The 19,457-nt window shown below is 41.8% G+C and overlaps 1 protein-coding gene across 1 annotated transcript; it reads right to left on the bottom strand.

Annotated features, from left to right (window-relative positions):
• Positions 1 to 2,734: 2,734 nt before the first annotated feature.
• On the bottom strand, positions 2,735 to 18,077 carry LOC140575245 (uncharacterized). The gene is made up of 7 exons (XM_072695477.1): positions 17,762 to 18,077; positions 15,716 to 15,988; positions 13,460 to 15,621; positions 10,199 to 10,413; positions 6,963 to 7,084; positions 5,513 to 5,636; positions 2,735 to 4,549 (listed from the first exon to the last, which is right to left on the bottom strand). The coding sequence occupies exons 2-7, from the start codon at positions 15,952 to 15,954 to the stop codon at positions 4,421 to 4,423; spliced, it is 2,991 nt and encodes a 996-aa protein (XP_072551578.1). The 5' UTR covers positions 15,955 to 15,988; positions 17,762 to 18,077; the 3' UTR covers positions 2,735 to 4,420.
• Positions 18,078 to 19,457: the final 1,380 nt, after the last annotated feature.

Below are 19,457 nucleotides of genomic sequence, written 5' to 3'. Positions count from 1 at the left end.
TATCAGAAACACCTACCTTGTGCTTCCACTCACTGGCCACTTTATTAGAAACACCTACCTTTTATTTCCACTCACTGGCCACTTTATCAGAAACACCTACCTTTTATTTCCACTCACTGGCCACTTTATCAGAAACACCTACCTTTTACTTCCACTCACTGGCCACTTTATCAGAAACACCTAACTTGTGCTTCCACTCACTGGCCACTTTATCAGAAACACCTAACTTGTGCTTCCACTCACTGGCCACTTTATCAGAAACACCTAACTTGTGCTTCCACTCACTGGCCACTTTATTAGAAACACCTACCTTGTGCTTCCACTCACTGGCCACTTTATCAGAAACACCTACCTTTTATTTCCACTCACTGGCCACTTTATTAGAAACACCTAACTTGTGCTTCCACTCACTGGCCACTTTATCAGAAACACCTAACTTGTGCTTCCACTCACTGGCCACTTTATTAGAAACACCTACCTTGTGCTTCCACTCACTGGCCACTTTATCAGAAACACCTACCTTTTATTTCCACTCACTGGCCACTTTATTAGAAACACCTACCTTGTGCTTCCACTCACTGGCCACTTTATTAGAAACACCTACCTTGCGCTTCCACTTACTGGCCACTTTATTAGAAACACCTACCTTGTGCTTCCACTTATTGGCCACTTTATTAGAAACCCCCTACCTTGTGCTTCCACTCACTGGCCACTTTATTAGACACACCTACTTTGTGCTTCCACTCACTGGCCACTTTATTAGAAACACCTACCTTGCGCTTCCACTTACTGGCCACTTTATTAGAAACACCTACCTTGTGCTTCCACTTATTGGCCACTTTATTAGAAACCCCCTACCTTGTGCTTCCACTCACTGGCCACTTTATTAGACACACCTAACTTGTGCTTCCACTCACTGGCTACTTTATTAGACACACCTACCTTGTGCTTCCACTCACTGGCCACTTTATTAGACACACCTACCTTGTGCTTCCACTCACTGGCCACTTTATTAGAAACACATACCTTGTTTTGCCACTCACTGACCACTTTGATTGAAACACCTACCTTGTGCTTCCAACTACTGGCCACTTTATTAGAAATATTTGTGACATCACAACAACAACAGGTTTTAAAATGGGCTGCAGTTTAGTTTCCATAAATGGACTGGAAAGTAGGGATGGGCGACATGGTAAAAATGTTATATCAAGGCATGTACAGACATTTTCAAGATACACAATATTTGTTGCAATATTTGTCATGTGGACAAAATTCATCAGTAGTCTATTGTCATATTGCCCACCATTACTGGAAAGCATGTAGGGGCAGTGGTGGCTCAGTGGTTAGAGCGCCGGGATATCGATAACAGGGTTGTGGGTTCGATTCCCGGGCTCGGCAAGCTGCCACTGTTGGGCCCTTGAGCAAGGCCCTTTACCCTCTCTGCTCCCCGGGCGCTGGAGTTGGCTGCCCACCGCTCTGGGTGTGTGTGTGTGTGTACTCACTGCCCCTAACACGTGTGTGTGTGTGTGAGTGTGTTCACTACCAGATGGGTTAAATGCGGAGGACACATTTCGCTGTACAGTCCACACTGTACAGTGACGAATACGTGCACCTTTACCTTTATCCTTTATACCAATGCAACCACCTAACATCACCCTAGCCTAGCACTTTGTTGCTTAACATCAAACAACAAATTGGAATACCACAGCAACCAGCCAGCAACCCCCTGGAATATCATAGCAACATTCTAGGAACCACTTGATATCTCAAAGCAATTACCTAACAATGCCCTAGCAACCCCTTGGCATACCATAGCAACCACCCAGCAACCCAATAGCTATAAGCTTTGATTGTATAATAACTGTGTGGCAAACAAAGGCAACCTGCTTCTTCTGGCTCATGTCAAGGTTTATATTGGCTCAGAAAAAATGTGAACCCCTAACTGTCCATCATACAAACATGCCTTTAACCCTTTCATAAGTAAGTTCTGGCTACAGTAATGGTCCATACAGACTGAGTTCCTTTACTGTACCATCTGGACCATTTAAGAATGAATGGAAAATTCCTGAATTTTAGGGATGCACTGTCTGCTGTGGGAAGACTAATTAGTAGGCAGTAGGCAGGTAGGTTTCGATGAATCAGTAGCATTAAAGCTGATTTTTGCTTCCTGTTCAAGGCTGAGTATCCAGCAGCATTAGGGATCACTCAGTGTTTCCATGGCAACAAAACATACAGTCTCCACATGAGCTCCAGTTGTTTTCTCTTCTTTTTGCAAAATGTCCACAAACAAGTCACATGCTGCTCTGAAGGAGGCCTAACTGCAGGCCCTCTTCATTTCCATCTCTTCATTAGCTCTAGAGAAAACAGTCAGAGGGCCACACAAGGACAGTACAGCAGCAGCTGGGAGGGAAGAAAGCAGTGTTGTCTGGTTCAAACCACAGCAGAGATATGACTAAGCAACTTTTACGGTTAAATAATCCCCCACTAAACATGCTGGTGTTTATCAGTGTGAGCCTAGATAGTTATTTCTGTCCCAGACGACTCTTTTGAACCTCCTAGGACACACCAGAGAACAACCATGAGACAGTTTTGCAGCGTGTGTGTGTTTATTAGGAAGCGCCTGTCGAGGGCAGAGGTCAGCCACGGTTAATTTAGTTGCGGCCTCTTCCACCTCACTGTGAAAAAACAACCGCTTATGTGAGCGCAAGAGTGTGACGACTTTCAGACACAAAACTCAAACTCATTGGTTCTTTTTTTTATTATATCAATCAAACATGTTGACAGGAGTGTTTGAAAACGTGAACACTGATGTTAAAACTGAGAAAATACGAGTCTTTATTCTTCAGGATTTCACATTTGGTAAAAATGCCACACTACAGTTTAAATATTCAGGGTTTAAAGCACATGAAACAGAGACATGGGGAGAATAGAGGCTTCCTCTTCAAGTGACTGCTAATGGCCATTTTATCAGAAACGGTGTTCATGTCAAGACAAGTGTACAATGTTTCCGATATTGTGGCCACATGTTATGACTCATTTCACCAAGGCTTCTGCTCAGATGCAAGCCGTCACACACTAAACAACAAACACTGATTCTGAAAGGTCAAAGGAATGCAACCATAATGGGATTAATGTGAGCCGGAACAGTGAGGCATGGATGATATTGCATTTTCAACACTCAATCATCTTAAAGGAACACAAATAAAAGCCTAATTCCACATTGCAGCACTGGGATGAGCAATGCTTTCTCCTGCACGTTACTTTCAAGTCCAATCAAGCGGTTTTGGCACAGGGACTGATTGTGCAATCCATTTTTAATCAATAAAAAACACTGTTATTTTAATCCTTGTTGTGGTTTGATCCTTCTATGATTTAAAGGAGTACTCCACTGTGTTTCAGCCTAACCGATTTGTTGCCATCCATGTCATACAGTCGATTACCACAGACCACAATTTCAACATGTTCAATTGTGCTTAAAAAGGAACCACAATATGAAAATGAAATGCACAGCATATTTACAATAATATGGACCAGGCTTGTTGTGAATATATGTAAATATAGGGGAGAAACTTACTAATGTGCTGTTTCTTTACAGTGGTGGTGAAGGGAACCAGGCGTCTCCATGACTACAACAGAAATATTGCCATTTTATGTACTATCCAAACCCACCAGTGAAACTACAGGTGGTTTGGTAAAATAGTGGCAAATATGAGGATAACATTTTTTTTAAAAACATTTTTATGATATGCAATTTTACAACCCCTTTTAGACCCCAAATCTTCTCTAAACTCGGGTAAAACAATGCGTCAGGCATCAGGCAGTGTATTCATAACAATTCATATGATGTATTAACTTTCTGTAAGGGAGCTTTTACAGGTTCAGATGTTTGATCACATTTCGTGTTACAATGGGTATGCAGGAAGCAAAACACCAAGATGTCCCATGCAGGAATTGGGGATTCTAGGAAACTATTTAGCAACAAATCACCTGAAGGACACACTGTCCTTCTTCTACTTATTGTACTGTATTTACATGACTGAACTTATTAGCAGTGGAGTAACCACTGGTAGTGCAGGTGGGTCAGCTAGCATCTCTTCAATTACAAGTGTGTTTTGAGCCAACAGGTTTTCTGTTCTTTTCTAAGTTCAGAAAGAAACACACAAAAGAAACACTGTCTGTGATGACCAACCATATACCAACAATGCAGCAGATAGAGATCAGGAGAAACATTACTGGAGTACTCCTTTAAATGCCTAATCAGCTCTGGGGGCAAAAACACTACAGATCAGTAATTGTCCCAGTAAACAGAATGAGAGTGCACAGACTTGTGGGAAAAATACAGCTGTCATGATTATCTTCTCGCCCTTCTCCAGTTCTAGGGTAGGGTAGCAAAGATCCATGATTTGGCTAGTCACAGACGCTAGGCCATGATGTTCCTGTTGATGTCGTAAGACAACCTTCTTTTAGCATTAGCCGCAAGCTGCTGGTTGGATGTTGGCAAGTTGGGGGAAAACCTGGCGGTTGCCTGCTTACGGCTGGACACACGCTCCTAAGGACGACAATAACAATAATAACAATAACACATCTATGAAATTAGTTGAAACTAGTAAAAAATATATACGTTTTTTTATTCTATAAAAATATATATATATATATATTCGATAGCTATATGTTGGGCGGCATGATGGCTTTGTGGTTAGCATATAATTCCCTTACGCAGTTCAAACCCATATAGATCAGGTGAATTGGTTACTCTAAAATTGCCCTGATGTGTGTGTGTGTGTATAAATTAGTTTATATAAATAAAAAGGTATGTGTAATAATAATAATAATAATAATAATAATACACAATATTGTTGCTATCTGCTGTTAATTACAGTGCTTACAAAAAAAACTGGCTTCTTCTTTTTATTATTTTTCTGGGATTAATAACTAAAAATTGTTAACACAGAAACATTTAAACTCTGTTGCGCAGATCTTGTAAATGGCATGATGGCTAATTTCTACATGTCATACTTTTTAAAATATCCGTCCATCCATCTATGTCTGTCTAACTGTTTGTCTATCTATGTCTGTCTGTCTGTCTGTCTTGGAAAAGCCAAGCCTTACTGTTCCTTGTATTGTTATTATTATTATTATTATTATTATCATCATTATTATATATAACCCTTTCTACATCAATATGCAGCTGAAAGTGTTTTACAAACTAAGAAGGAATTAAAAAACAAGTCTAAGAATATAGCAGAAAAAAATGGAAAAAAGGAAAAAGGAATAAAAAAATTAATAATCTGCAAATATATGCAAATAAATCTAAATATGTTGTTTTAGTTGAAAACTACTACTGAATTTGTCAACACACTAACTATTGATTATTTGGGTGTAAATATATGTAAATATGTCAAATTTACAGAATACAATTAAACACAACAGGTGTAAATACGAACTGAGTGTAGTGCAGCAATGTACTCGCGTCACCTTTGCTCCCTCAAAAGTAAACACGAAGTGCACTTACAGAGATAACTGCACCCAAGTGCAGTGACTGGAGGAGGAGCTTGCGGCTCAGAGACTCCGCCCGCTTATATTTCACATCAATCATCCGGTCCAAGTCCTGAAGGCCATCCAATAGACTCTGGTTCCTTTAGGCAAAACATAGAGATTAACACTCGCTGCCATTCAGTGACGGAGGATAATCTGAGATGTCTGGTTATCAGTGTGAGACTGACGGACAAAGCGCTGCTTCATTGCTAAACCAACACTGAGTAAAGGGTGAAAAAGAAAATTTAACTCAGCTGCTCTGTGGTTCCCTTCAGTATAGTACAGCCATTGTGATCACACTCTTTCACACACACACACACACACACACACACACACACACACACACACACACACACACACACACACACACACACACACACAGTCACAATCACCTGATGCAATACTGCAAGCTTATACATGGCCACAAGAGGGCAATATCAGATAATCTTACTGATAAGATGAGGAGTAACTGGAACCTGAAGTTGAAAAGGAATAAAACCAGATGTCCAGAAGAAGATCCCCTATAAAACATACTGTTCACATTCTCACCTAAGTGTGAACACTGCTGGAGTTCAAAACACTGCCTGTTAATTTTTAAATACATATTTTATAATTCAATTCAGTTTAACAAACCTAAATATTTACATGCATGTAGGATGTAAACACTGTTATAGTGTAAAAATATACAGTCTATATATATAGCTTCCACCCATTAAGCCCCACCCATTCAGCCTACAGCAGTTTAGTATAGTATTAGGTACCGTAACAAACACCGTCTGTTTAATTCTAAGGTTGTGTAAAAAGCAATTATGGTCTAGCCTGTCTACAAAATCACACCAGTATCACATGTTAAAATATGGACCCTTTAATTAATCACTTGCATCTATCCAGTACTGCACATTTTAAATTAAGTAGATATTTTTATTTATTTGATTTACATGAAGTGTTCTGTTGTCTGTCCTTGAGTGAACTAGTTATCAAATTATTCTGCTTCTGAAACAATAAACAATGCTGTTCTCAAAATAGTTCTTTGCTTCAGATCCACCAGCCTTTCTTCTCTCAGTAACTACAGACTTCATACGTCAAAGTCTTAAAAAACAGTCCAATCCCAGATAAAAACAGCAGCAGCAGCATCTTTAAGCCTAAACTATGTTTATATGTCAGTCATGATTCTAGGTAACAGGGAGACCTATAGTGTCAGAAACCACAAAAGCAAGTATATTAAAGATGAGTGAACACCTCTTCATGGTTTGAGGAGAGTGTGTGATGATTTAGGCCTACAGTCAGCTCCATGCATATTGTTGGGGTACAAGCCTTCATTATTTGGTAGCTACATTAGCCTCATAGCTCCAGTGTAAAAATATAGAAGCATCAATTTTCGCTTTATGCTCCAATTAAGGTAAGATAAAGATGGTAGGGGAACTTACTGGGGTGGTGCAGCTCGGCTGTTTTCAGCAGGTCTTTGCAGAAGCTCTTTCAGCGTTGGAACACAATCAGTATCTCCACTGGAGGAGTCAACAAAGGGGAATGCCTCTAAAAACACACTGGACTGCACACACACACACACACACACACACACACACACACACACACACACACACAGTTAATATACACTTTGTCCAATTGTTTTTGGACACAATTTCTAATGAATACATTCAGCTACTTTAGCACCTATTGCTGACACAGATGTGCAAATTCACACACACCACTTGTCTCGTCCCTGTAGATGTCTAATGCTATAGGGGTATAAAGCACCCCCCCAGCATTATGATGTGGAGCAGTGGAACTGTGTTCTCTGGAATGCTTGTGCTCTATCAACGAGCTGGGGAGTTGGGGAGGAGGTGGAGTGGTGACTATCCAACATTCTGACCTCACTAATGCTTTTGTCACTAAATACAATCAAATCCACACAGCTATGCTCCAAAATCCAAGCAGTACATTTTTTAATACTCTTGATTTCAGAAGAAACAGTGAATGAACAGTGAGGTGTCTCGATACTTTTGTCCAAATAGCGTATATGATATAATGATGCAGTACTACAGTATAGTCCTAAAGTAAATCAGAAACAATGTTCACCCCATATGAATAAATAAACAAGAGCTTATCATCGTCATCATTAAACAAACTAGTGTCTGACACAATCCTAAAGTAAAGCAGGACATTTTACAGTCTGAACGAGGCTAGATTAACCCGTTTGTGCTGTCAGTCTTGAGTTACTAACATGGCTAATCCAAAAGAAATGCACAAATATAACATTAGTCTTGGAAAACAGCAAACCAGGGGCAGGATTTACAAACATTTAGAGAAAAGATGTGCTTTTGTTCTTATCTTTATACTTAGGACAAAACTTAACATTAACAGTTATTCTTCAATATCTGCATTTCGTATTCGTATACGAAATGCAGATTCTTCGTATCTGCATTTTGGCTACTCCAGGCTGGAATGTTGCCAACTATAATATGCAACTTTGGTAAAGCAGGCAGAATAAAAAAGTTCACGAAAACTGCATAATGCTGCACAACAAACCCTGTTGCATCACTCTAACACATCAGTCCACATGCTTCTCTCTCTTTCAGTGATGGTTCTGTATTGCTCAGCTTGTGCAGAAATCTGTGTAAAAATCATGCTTTTTATTGGTGGCTTGTTTTTAAGAAGAAATGTCTTCTTCCCAAGAATGAGTCCAAATAAGAAGTTTCTTCTTAAAACCCACATACACACATGGACAAAATTGTTGGTACCCCTCGGTTAATGAAAAGAAACCCACAATGGTCACAGAAATAGCTTGAACCTGACAAAAGTAATAATAAATAAAAATGCTATGAAAATTCACCAATGAAAGTCAGACATTGCTTTTCAATCATGCCTCAACAGAATTATTTTTTAAAATAGAAACAGGCCTGGACAGTAATGATGGTACCCTTAACTTAATATTTTGTTTCACAACCTTTTGAGGCAATCACTGCAATCAAACGATTCCTTTAACTGTCAACGAGACTTCTGCACCTTTCAGCAGGTATTTTGGCCCACTCCCCATGAGCAAACTGCTCCAGTTGTCTCAGGTTTGAAGGGTGCCTTTTCCAGACGGCATGTTTCAGCTCCTTCCAAAGATGCTCAATAGAATTTAGGTCAGGGCTCATAGAAGGCCACTTCAGACTAGTCCAAAGTTTTCCTCCATTCTTGGTATTTTTAGCTGTGTGTTTTGGGTCATTATCCTGTTGCAAGACCCATGACCTGCGACTGAGACCAAGCTTTCTGACACTGGGCAGCACATTTCTCTCTAGAATCCCTTGATAGTCTTAAGATTTCATTGTACCCTGCACAGATTCAAGACACCCTGTGCCAGATGGAGCACAGCAGCCCCAGAACATAACAGAGCCTCCTCCATGTTTCACAGTAGGGACAGTGTTCTTTTCTTGATATGCTTCATTTTTCTGTATGTGAACATAGAGCTGATGTGCCTTGGCAAAAGTTTTTGTCTCATCTGTCCATATGACATTCTCCCAGAAGCTTTGGGTCAACATATAGTTTGGCAAATTCCAGTCTGGATTTGTTTTCAACAATGGTGTCCTCCTTTGTCGTCTCCCATGAAGTCCACTTTGGCTCAAACAATGATGGATAGTGCAATTTGACAATGATGTTCCTTGAGCTTGAAGTTCACCTTTATTCTCTTTAAAAGTTTTTCTGGGCTCTTTTGTCACACCATGTCACCAAACAGCACAGTGACCAGTTTATGAGTTAATTTTTTAAAATAGTTCTGTTGAAGCATGGTTCCAAATCAATGAAATTCATAGAATTTTTATTTATTATTACTTTTGTCAGAAGTTATTTCTGTGACCATTGTGGGTTTTTCTTTCATTAATCGAGGGGGACCAACAATTTTGTCCATATGTGCACACTATATTGCCAAAAGTATTTGCTCACCCATCTAAATAATTTAATTCAGGTGTTCCATGGACACAGACTGCTTCTACAAACATTTGTGAAAGAATGGGTCGCTCTCAGGAGCTTAGTAAATTCCAGTGTGGTACCATGATAGGATGCCACCTGTGCAACAAGTCCAGTTGTGACTTGCTACTAAATATTCCTCACTACTAAATATTCCACAGTCAACTGTTCTTGTCTCACTGCGTTTGCGTGTGGTATGGGGTAGTTTTTCAGGAGTTGGGTTTGGCCCCTTAGCTCCAGTGAAAGGAACTCTTAATGCTTCAGCACACCAAGAGATTTTGTTCAATTTCATGTCCCCAACTTTGTGGGGACAGTTTGGGGATGACCTCTTCCTGTTCCAACATGACTGTTCCATGACTGGACAAAGCAAGGTCCATAATTTTGTCTAGGTAAATGTAATTAGGCTTTAATATGGTGCAATTCTAAAACACTAACAAAAAATACATGATCATTTGTTCACCCACCCTCATTATAAGCAAATCTCCGCCTTCTCAGCATTTGATTAATGCACGTTAGGAAGTGAGTAAGAAGCGCATGGCTTAGTGCAGGCGGGGTAGAAAACAGCCAAACTGAGGCTTTTTCGTTTTGCACATTGCTGCGGAGATCAGTGAAAGTGGCAATATTTAAAAGGTCGCCCCCTCACCGCTACATAATAAACATAAAAAATCCTCTCTAGAGCTAGTTTGTGGCACAGCGGCATCCGTGTTTTTAGTCATACCACATTATGCAGAGAAGACAGCGTGAGGTGTGTGTTCTCTGCTGCAGTCGAGCTCCACCATTGGCCGCCAGACGCTATCTCTGACTCTGGCCCTCTGCTGTCATCCTCCTGCTTAAAGGCGGCCCACGTGTCATCTGATTGGTGGACAGACTGAACTTCGGTCCAATCATACGTCCAGGACATGGGCTTATTTGCATCAGTGGAGTTTCTATATCCTGTTGGGGTGAACACAGAGTAGCGCAGGTTTTAAAATAAAATCATTTTAACTTTCTTAACTTTCCCTCACCCTTATACCAAATCAGTCAGCTGAGACGTGATCAGTGTCTAAAGATTACAAAGCTAATGTAGCTAACAAGCAATAGAAGCTTAAGCACATCAATTCGCATTGCAAAAACTGTTATCTTGAACATGGACTAAAGTATGTTTATATTACAAACAGTAGAAGCAGCCTAAAGCCTGTTCATGTTCTAGATAACAGTGAGTCATACAGTGTCAGAAACCATATATTTAAGTCTAGTAAAGATAACTAAACACCTCCACAAGCTTTGAGGACTACTGATCAACTAAGACAATATATTGCATTTACATCTTAAAATCATATTAGTTATCATTTCAACATTTTTCCAAATGCCAACAATTACATTCACCACAAGCTAAGACCTGTGGCTAACACTGGGCTCGGCTAACACTGTTCAGAAACCAAACAGAGGTTCTCTTTTTGGGCTCTAAGAGTTTATTTGGCCATATGGGCTATTAATGTTAATTACTGGTCTTAGTAAACAAGTATATGTTGTTATATAACAAGTATTAACCCCCCCCCCCACACACACACAGGCCACAACATCCTACCCACAGTGAATGCCTGTGTTTCCCCAGTGTCCTCTTTTTAAAAGCCTAAATAAAGTCACTCAACCAAACATGTCTTATCTGATCAAATTCATTTGGGTTAAGGGGAGGAAACTGCAAAGAACTTACATAAAGACCACAGGATTACTTAATCACTCAAGATCCATCTTCAACAAAACCTATTCACTCAGAACCATTAATACTCCTGTACGTGAGTATTTAATCAACTGTATTGTAATACTTTTGTAAACAGCTGTTGTCAGATATCGGTTATCCCATTGATCTGGTTTCCATCCTTATGAATAATGTATGAAAATGGGTCCTGCCAATGTCCTATTTTCATAAGTGATCTACTTTGATGACCTGATTTCAAAAATGTTAACAAAATAGTCTATTTTTGTTTACTACCTGCTCCTGCTACCTGCCTTACTGCTAATCCTGGATTAACACAACATGGAATTCAGCCGATTATGGGATCTGCACTTAAAGGGGCAATAAAACACAACACTGAGTGTTTGCACCCTGCTGACAAAACCAGTATAGACTAGCATGAATTACATTAGGTCTGGCTGCTTGACCTCTGCTCTTAGAGGGGTTCTCATTTGGAATATTGGTCCCTCTCAGTGGTTCCTCACTCTCTAAGGGAGTGAGTGATTCTTCCTAGTCTTTCTTCCTCTTGCTCTTTAAGGGGTTCTTCTTTTTAAATTTTGGTTCCTTCCAGTGGTTCTTCTTCATGCTTTCAGAAAAGTTCTTCCCCTGGGTCTTGGTTCCTCTCAGTAGTTGCTCACTCTCTTAAGGAAGTTCTCGGTTAAAGTCCTTTTTTTTTTTAGCTTCTTCCTAATGCGTTTAGGGTTGTTCTCATATTGAGTGTTGATTACTCTCAGTGGTTCTTCCTAATGCTCAATGTGTCATGGTCTCTGTCAGTGATGCTCATTAGAGACCATTTATAGACATTTGTGGAAAAACACTGAACTGAAGTGTGTTCAGTTCAATTTGTCAGCGTAGCGTTACTCTAATCTAGTTAGTTAAAAGTAATTCCCCAAATTGTTGCAGTGATTATGTGATTGTGATTAACTGTCTCTCAGTTAAAAACTGTAGCCCTAAGAGTGCCAGTTCAATCACTGGATCAGCCTGACCTCCACAGCTTCATACACTTCCTGGACCACAGGGACCTGACCTGCATCAGCAGTGCTTGTGAGATCCTAAAGCTTCCAGTGAAAACACAGAGAACACAACTAGGCTGCATTATGACAAGCGTATAAATACATATAATAAATCTGAAAAAATGACGGATGGGCAACTGTATTATCTGTGAAACATAAAATAACATGCTTTTAATAATTTACTCATTAATAATCAAACACATTTACTTCAAAAACAATAAAAAAAATGTTACTCCAGGCTCACAATACGGGTTATCTGAGGACATGTTACTATGGAGATAAAAAGGCAAGACTCCATCATGTCATCTGCGTTATCCTCAGCCTCTTTAGCACTGCACCTAGCCTGAAGCTAACAGGCTGTTTTAGAGGGGGGGTGGGGGTGAAAAAGTAGAGAGAGAGAGAAAAGGAGAGACAAAGAAATGGAAAAAGAGAGAGAGGGGTAGAAAAAGATAGAGACAGAAAGAGAGTAAGAGGTAGAGGGAGGTAGAGAGAACTGCAGTACCCAGAAGCCTTTTAAATAATGAACATCTTGACGAGAGTGTTAGACTGTGTGTGTTAGACCGTGTGTGTCAGACTGGTGAATCCAGGTCAGTTCAGACTGGCTGATTACTATTAGCCTTGGTAGGGGAGCACTTCTGTCTGCTCATGCAAACTCCAAATAGCTCAGTCTGGGGCAGGAATCATAGCCTCTACTGCACATACACTCTTCCCTTAGCCCCAGCTTAACAGCTTTTTATGGATAAACAGAAAAACATACTTTCCATCACCCTTCCACACGTTCCTTTGGGACGACTAGGTACATCAGGGATGTCAATCCTATCTGCTTATATGGAATGAACACCTCCAGCCACACTGTGCCTTTAGAATAGATTGGACACCCCTGATGTGTCAAATTTCCTGACAAAGCTAGCATAAAGCATCTAAGCACTATGGGAATATGGATCTTCAACACTCAAATACATGTTCATTAAAGGGTTTTCCTTGGTGGGAAGAGCAGGGTTGGCCTAAATAATGATTTGATTGCATAAACTGAGACTCGTAGGGCCCAGTGGTGGATTAAAAGGAAAATGTTTGTTCTTTGTTTTTTATCTCTGAGCTAGCACAGCCTCTAAAACTAGCAATGATGTTTAATTTTCTTCTAAACCCAAACCATTTAGATCCTAATATGCAACCCAACAAAACAAACATTTTGAAAAACAAGGTGTCCCCAAACTTTTGACAGGCGGCGCAGTATAAACAACACCCTACTCACCAACGCCATCATGTGTCCTAGAAGGCACTTGTTGGAACCTGTTGAAGTCTTCCGTCCATATCTCCTCCTGCCCGGCCTGCATGAAGACTCCAAACTCATCCTCCTCTTCCGCACCCACCTCTACAGGCCTTTCGTTCGTGGCCACTTTGCTCCTGTCCTGACCTCTCTTCTGCTCTGAGAGAAGCTGCGATTCAGCCTGAGGCCCTAAGCTCCTAAAGCCAGCCCCCACCTCCTCCTGCCTGCCTAGGGCTGGGGGGGCTGTTGCTATGGCTGTGGTGGAGTTGGAGGTGCTAGTGAAGGCTGGATTAGGCAGGCAGGCAATGGTAACAGCAACAGAGGCTTTGGGAGGATCTTGTGATGGAGATTTAGCAAACCACTGTTCCTCAAAACCACTGTTCACTTGCTGAGGAGGACAACACTCCTCCAGTGGTCCAACATGACCCTGACCAGGATCCTCTCTTGGACTTCTGGTGTTGGCAATGTCCATGACTTTAATTTCACACACCCCTGTGGGATAATGACCCTGACCATGGCTCTCCACTAGACTCTTGGTGGAGACCACATCCAAGACTTTCTCTTCATACTTCTCTATTTGATAAGAATGGACAGCCACTTCAGACTGACCATTCTCAATTTTTAAGTCTTTGTCCGACCCAGCCCTACTTTCCAATTTTGCAGGGTCAAGATCCTGACCACAATCCTCCACTGCATTCTTGATGATCACCAAGTCCAAGGCTTCATCTTCATCTTTTTGGACATCCTCAGAATAGATAGTCACCTCTTTTTGGTCCTTGTCCATACTGGCCTTGGATCTACTCTCCACTCTTTCACCAGGACCCTTTATAGGACTATTCGTGCTGGACATGTCCAAGGCATCCTCTTTCTCCTTAATCTTCTTATGCAAGACTACCTCAGGCTGGTCATTCTCATCTTTAACTGAGTCTTGGTCCATCCTTTGCATACTCACAGTACTGCAGTTCTCCACCAGACTCTTGGTGCTGGCCACATCTTTGTTTTCCTCCATATCAGAAATAGTGCGGCCATTCTCATTTTTTTTTGAGCTGTTGTCCACTCTGACCTTGGATTCACTCACAACATCGGGAAGGTCATGACCATGACTTGTATGTTCTTTTGGACTCTTGGTGTCAGCCATGACCAAGCCTTCCTCTTTATCCATTTCTTCTGAAAGAGCGAGGATCGCAGGTACCTCATTGCCACTTTTACGCAAGTCTTCATCTACTGTGATCTTGGACTGTTCCTCCTCAGTGTTGATCAACAGAGTGCCATCTGAGGGGGTTCTAGATGGATTAACTATGCTAGTCTCTTCATAGCTCTGGCTACTGTTCTCCTCTACCTCTGCAGCTCCATTTCTGCCAATGTTGACTTGCATAAGCTCCTCAGATTCTGGACTGAACTCCTTGGATTTTGGCACAGCGCTGCCCAAAGGTTCGCCCTCGGATTTTGCAATGTGGTTCAGGTTTATGTCTGCTACAGGGTAGCTCTTATGTTTAATACCAGCTGTGGCCCTATCCAGGCTGTCCTTGTGAGGTCTGGATCCACTGGAACTAGCTTCAGCAGAAGTGTCTGGTTCACACGTCTGGTGCAAGTGACTCTCATTAACATCATTCACAGCAGTGTTCTTGTTTACAGTTCCTGACTGTGTAGTGCTTGCTGCATGCTTGTGTTTTGCCTTCAGACACTGTGTGTTGGCACAGTCTGACGTTGCACTTGGAGCTTCTCTCTGTGCGTCAGTCTGTGAGGTGAAGGAGTCCCATTTAGACCCTGGACCCTGGTCTAGCTTTAAGGGCGAAACAATGTCTTTTCTCTCACTCGCTGAGCTTTTCTCAGTGGATTTCCCCATTTTACTTGATTTTCTCCACTTTCGGATGACCTGCGGTTTAACCTCACAAACTCCAGCGTCATCTTGACTTGCTCTTCGTCCTCGGCTCATCCCTTCTGCCGATTTTGGGTGCATCCGTTGTCCTGCAGCTCTAGGCCCAGGCACCCTGTTGCTTCCCACAGTGCAGAGGTAACTGCATCCCTCTGCTTTGAGGAAGAGGCACCGGGTCTGCGTCTGTCGTACTCCCTCTGAACCCTTCAGAGTGGCCACAGTCACCAGGGCACCAGGAGTACGAAATGAAGCTAGGTTCTCCTTTGTTTTCCTGCAATAGTGACACAAAAGGACTTCATTTCAAAGTGCTCTGAAAAGAAATAATAATAATAATAATAATAATACAGATTTTAAGTGATAATGACCATCCTCTGGGCCTGTCTGGCAGCTGATGGTTGTGGTTTTCTCCCACAGCTTTCCTCCTGCTTCTGGCACTAAAGCCCCCGCTGACGGCCCATGCCCTCAGGCCTTTGATCAAAGGGATAGCTCCGAACCCAATGGCTCCGAAACTGAGCGGGGCGCTGGTTCTCGAGCAGCCCTGCAGCAGCTCCCTGTGGGCCATGTCCAGGCACAGGTAGTTGTTGTTGTTGTTCTGCTGTAGCATTACGGTGGGGGCTGTGGGGGGATACAACTACACACTGCAGAGGAAAATCACACACACATACACACAAGTGAGCAAACACTCACAGTGACACAGGAACACACACTTGCCCAGCGTTGTGGTGCCCAGGGTTCAAGGAGGGTAAAGGGCTTTGCTCAAGGGCCCCAGCAGTGGCGGTTTACGAGTTTACCGGGTATATAACTCACAACCCTTTCATGAATGGCCTGATGCACCGATGCTCAAAACCCTCAGGTAAGAAACCCACACTCTCTCTATTATCTTAATGTTAAATTCTGACCTAAAGCATTTACTCAGGAGTAACCCCTTCTGCAAAGTTCCCACGAGAGAATGAAAATAATAAAAACTATTTTAAGTAAATACATTTTATTTCTAGCTATTTATGTAGTGATCTATCCATCCACCGATCCATTAATTCGTCTATCTGTCCATCTGTCTGACTATCTATCTGTCTATCAACTTATCCAACTAAACACCCACACATCCAACTGTTCATTCATCTATCCATCGGTCTGTATGTCTAAAAGGACTTTCAGTGGATCCTCTGTAAAAGTGAAAGCTATATGAAACCATGTGACTGCTTAAATATACAGTATATACAGTAGGAAAACACATTACAGAAGTCAGAACCTTAAAACTGTTCTATGCAGCACCAAAATAGTTCCACTGTCAAAGAACCCTTTATTGTGTAGCAGTACCACATAAAACCCTTTTTGATTACAGTGTATTATAGCACAGGTACCTTCTCATGTATATTTACTCTCCCAGCAAAAACAAGCATCGGTTGTAGGTTCTCCTTCTCCACATTTAAAGATAAAAGTAAAGGTGCATTTTACTATGTACAGCGAAATGTGTCCTCTGCATTTGACCCATCTGTGGTAGTCAACACACACACTAGTGAACTAGGGGCAGTGAGCACACAAAGAGCGGTGGGCAGTTAACTCCAGCGCCTAAGAAGTAGAGAGGGTGAAGGGTCTTGCTCAAGAGCCCAACAGTGGCAGCTTGCCGAGCCCAGGTATCAAACCCACAACCCTGTCATCAAGAGCCCGGCGCTCTAACCGCTGAGCCACCACTGCCCTGATCAAACCATCTAAAGAAGCATTTCAGTATCCAGATATCACAGTTCTATATAGAGCATTACTATGCAATGTGCAAAGAAACCCCACCTACAAAATCAAGCAATAGAGAAAGATAAAAATAGATTAAATAAAAACACAGGACAAAGAAAAAAGTGACAGTCCAGTTCTGAGGTAATCATATCATAAGGTAATCATTTCGGATACTCAGCATTAAGCTGCTCAATTCGGGTCGGTATCGGTCGATACTCAGTATTAATGTACTCAAATCAGATCGGTATTGGCCAATACCTAACATTAGCGTACTCAGACTGGATTGTTATTGGAGTGTTAAGGATCAGATCGATATAGGCCCTACGTGGATAGGATCGGGACACCCCTAATCAAACCCTGTATATGACAGATAAGGAGTGATGAAAGGTAGAAGGTGAAACTGCTTCAGGGTCTGATCCAGATGTTCTGCACTCAGCCAGCTGTTAGAGTTGGTGCTCTGTGATCACGTGACGATTGGTAACGATGCTGTATGATGACAAACACACACACACACACACACACACACACACACATACATACATACACACACACACACACACACACACACACACACACACACACACAGCTGCGCCAAATCCGCTCTCACACCAGCATACTGATTATTTGGTGCGATTATTTGATTATTTACACATCCTCGGTATTTGTGGCCTTTGATGTCTCACCTCACCGCCGCGAGCATCCCCGTCTCCTTCACGCGCAGCAGCTCCGTGTCACGAGCCTCTCCTCGCTCAGACGCAGCAGTGTGAGAGTGCTGCTCCGTCGCGCATGCGCGTTTCACCACCTTCTCCGCTCGCCATCGTGTAATCGAGCGCGTATCGATCACGCGTCTGATCGAAGTCCCCTAATCGACGCGTCCTCGAGCTGAACCACAGCGGCACGCGCTGCGGAGGATCAAAGCGCCACCCCACCGGAAACGACACGCAAAAGCCACCGCAATCCGCTGCGTGCGTGCGCTCAGCTGACCAATGACGGCGGTGCGTTCGCGCCCTCGCACGGTGTCATACCTACGCACGAGGAGGCGCCACGCACTCTCTCTCTCTCTCTCTCTCTCTCTCACACACACACTAGCACAGCAGCATTTACACACGTAGTCTACACGCTTAAAAATATATTTATTAAAGGCAGTGGTGGTTCTGTGTGGTTAGATGGTTCCTTGTAGATTGTTGTGCATCTTAAAAGGAGAACCCAAAGAACCATTTTCAGCCCTATAAAGCAAGGGTTCTCAAGCGCACTGCATCCGGAAGGCAAATTCCACTTTTTAGTATTTAGGAACTGTCGCAATTCTAGAAATATACAACAGCGTGACAACCTCATATCAACCACCTAGCAACCCCTTAGCAGCCACCTAGCAACCATGTGGGAATTGCCTGGTCTGCACAATCACTCTGTGTTTTCCTAAGGAGATGCACCTTTGTGGTGGATTAGAATACAACACTCCAAATTGTAGACAAATAGAACAGCATAGCAACCGCATAGCAACCACTTAGAAAACACCTTAGCAACCATCTGAAGCTGATACAAGCACTTTGCAATTTCTTTAATTTTCTTTTTAGTGTTTATAAATACATTCTGTTTCAAATTTGGGGAAAATGAACAGCATAACAACCATTTGGCAATATGCAATATGCGTGTTCTTCAGGAACTGTAATTTTGTAATTTAATGAATACAATCTAGCAGTTCAAATTTTTTGGCAAATGGAACAGCATTGCAACCCCACTGAAATTTTCCAGCAATGCCCTAGCAAACATCTAGTGTGTGTGTGTGTGTGTGTGTGTGTGTGTGTGTATATATGTATCTGTGTGTGATCGAAGGGCATTACATCATATCAACCCCGTAGGAACAACGTTTCTATAAAATGTCTATAGAATGAACATTTATAATATAACTTTATAATTATACAATTATAACGATTACAATGATGTTATATAATGTTTATATAATTTATCATAATGAGAAACAGCACAAATATCCTTACTCATATACCTACTCATTACTGACAGGTGAAGTGAATAATATTGATGATCTAGTTCCAGTGGCAACTAGTTCTTGGCAACAGGCCATGTGGGGTGTATGCATTGGTTAGTACCTACCAAATATACTTCAGTTAAGGACAACCAGTGAAGTGGCATCAGGGTCATGGGCAAGGTTGTTGAAAAGCTGGTCAGGCAAGAAAAAACATCCCCTATGTTACAAGTAAGGTGGTTGACCAGCTTAGCTCTTAACCAGCATTGTTTTTTCATTTGATGGACATGCTGGTCTATCAGCGCGACCAACTTGACCAAGCAAGTATAAGTATACTTTTATGCTCAGAACATGAACACCACATTTAAAAAGTGGTGTCCAAACTTTTGATTGAG

The sequence above is a fragment of the Salminus brasiliensis genome, chromosome 13 (genome assembly GCF_030463535.1).
Source record: "Salminus brasiliensis chromosome 13, fSalBra1.hap2, whole genome shotgun sequence".
In the NCBI taxonomy this organism is placed as follows: Eukaryota; Metazoa; Chordata; class Actinopteri; order Characiformes; family Bryconidae; genus Salminus; species Salminus brasiliensis.
The sequence above is the reverse complement of the archived record's forward strand: the minus strand, read 5'-3'. Positions and strand labels throughout refer to the sequence as shown.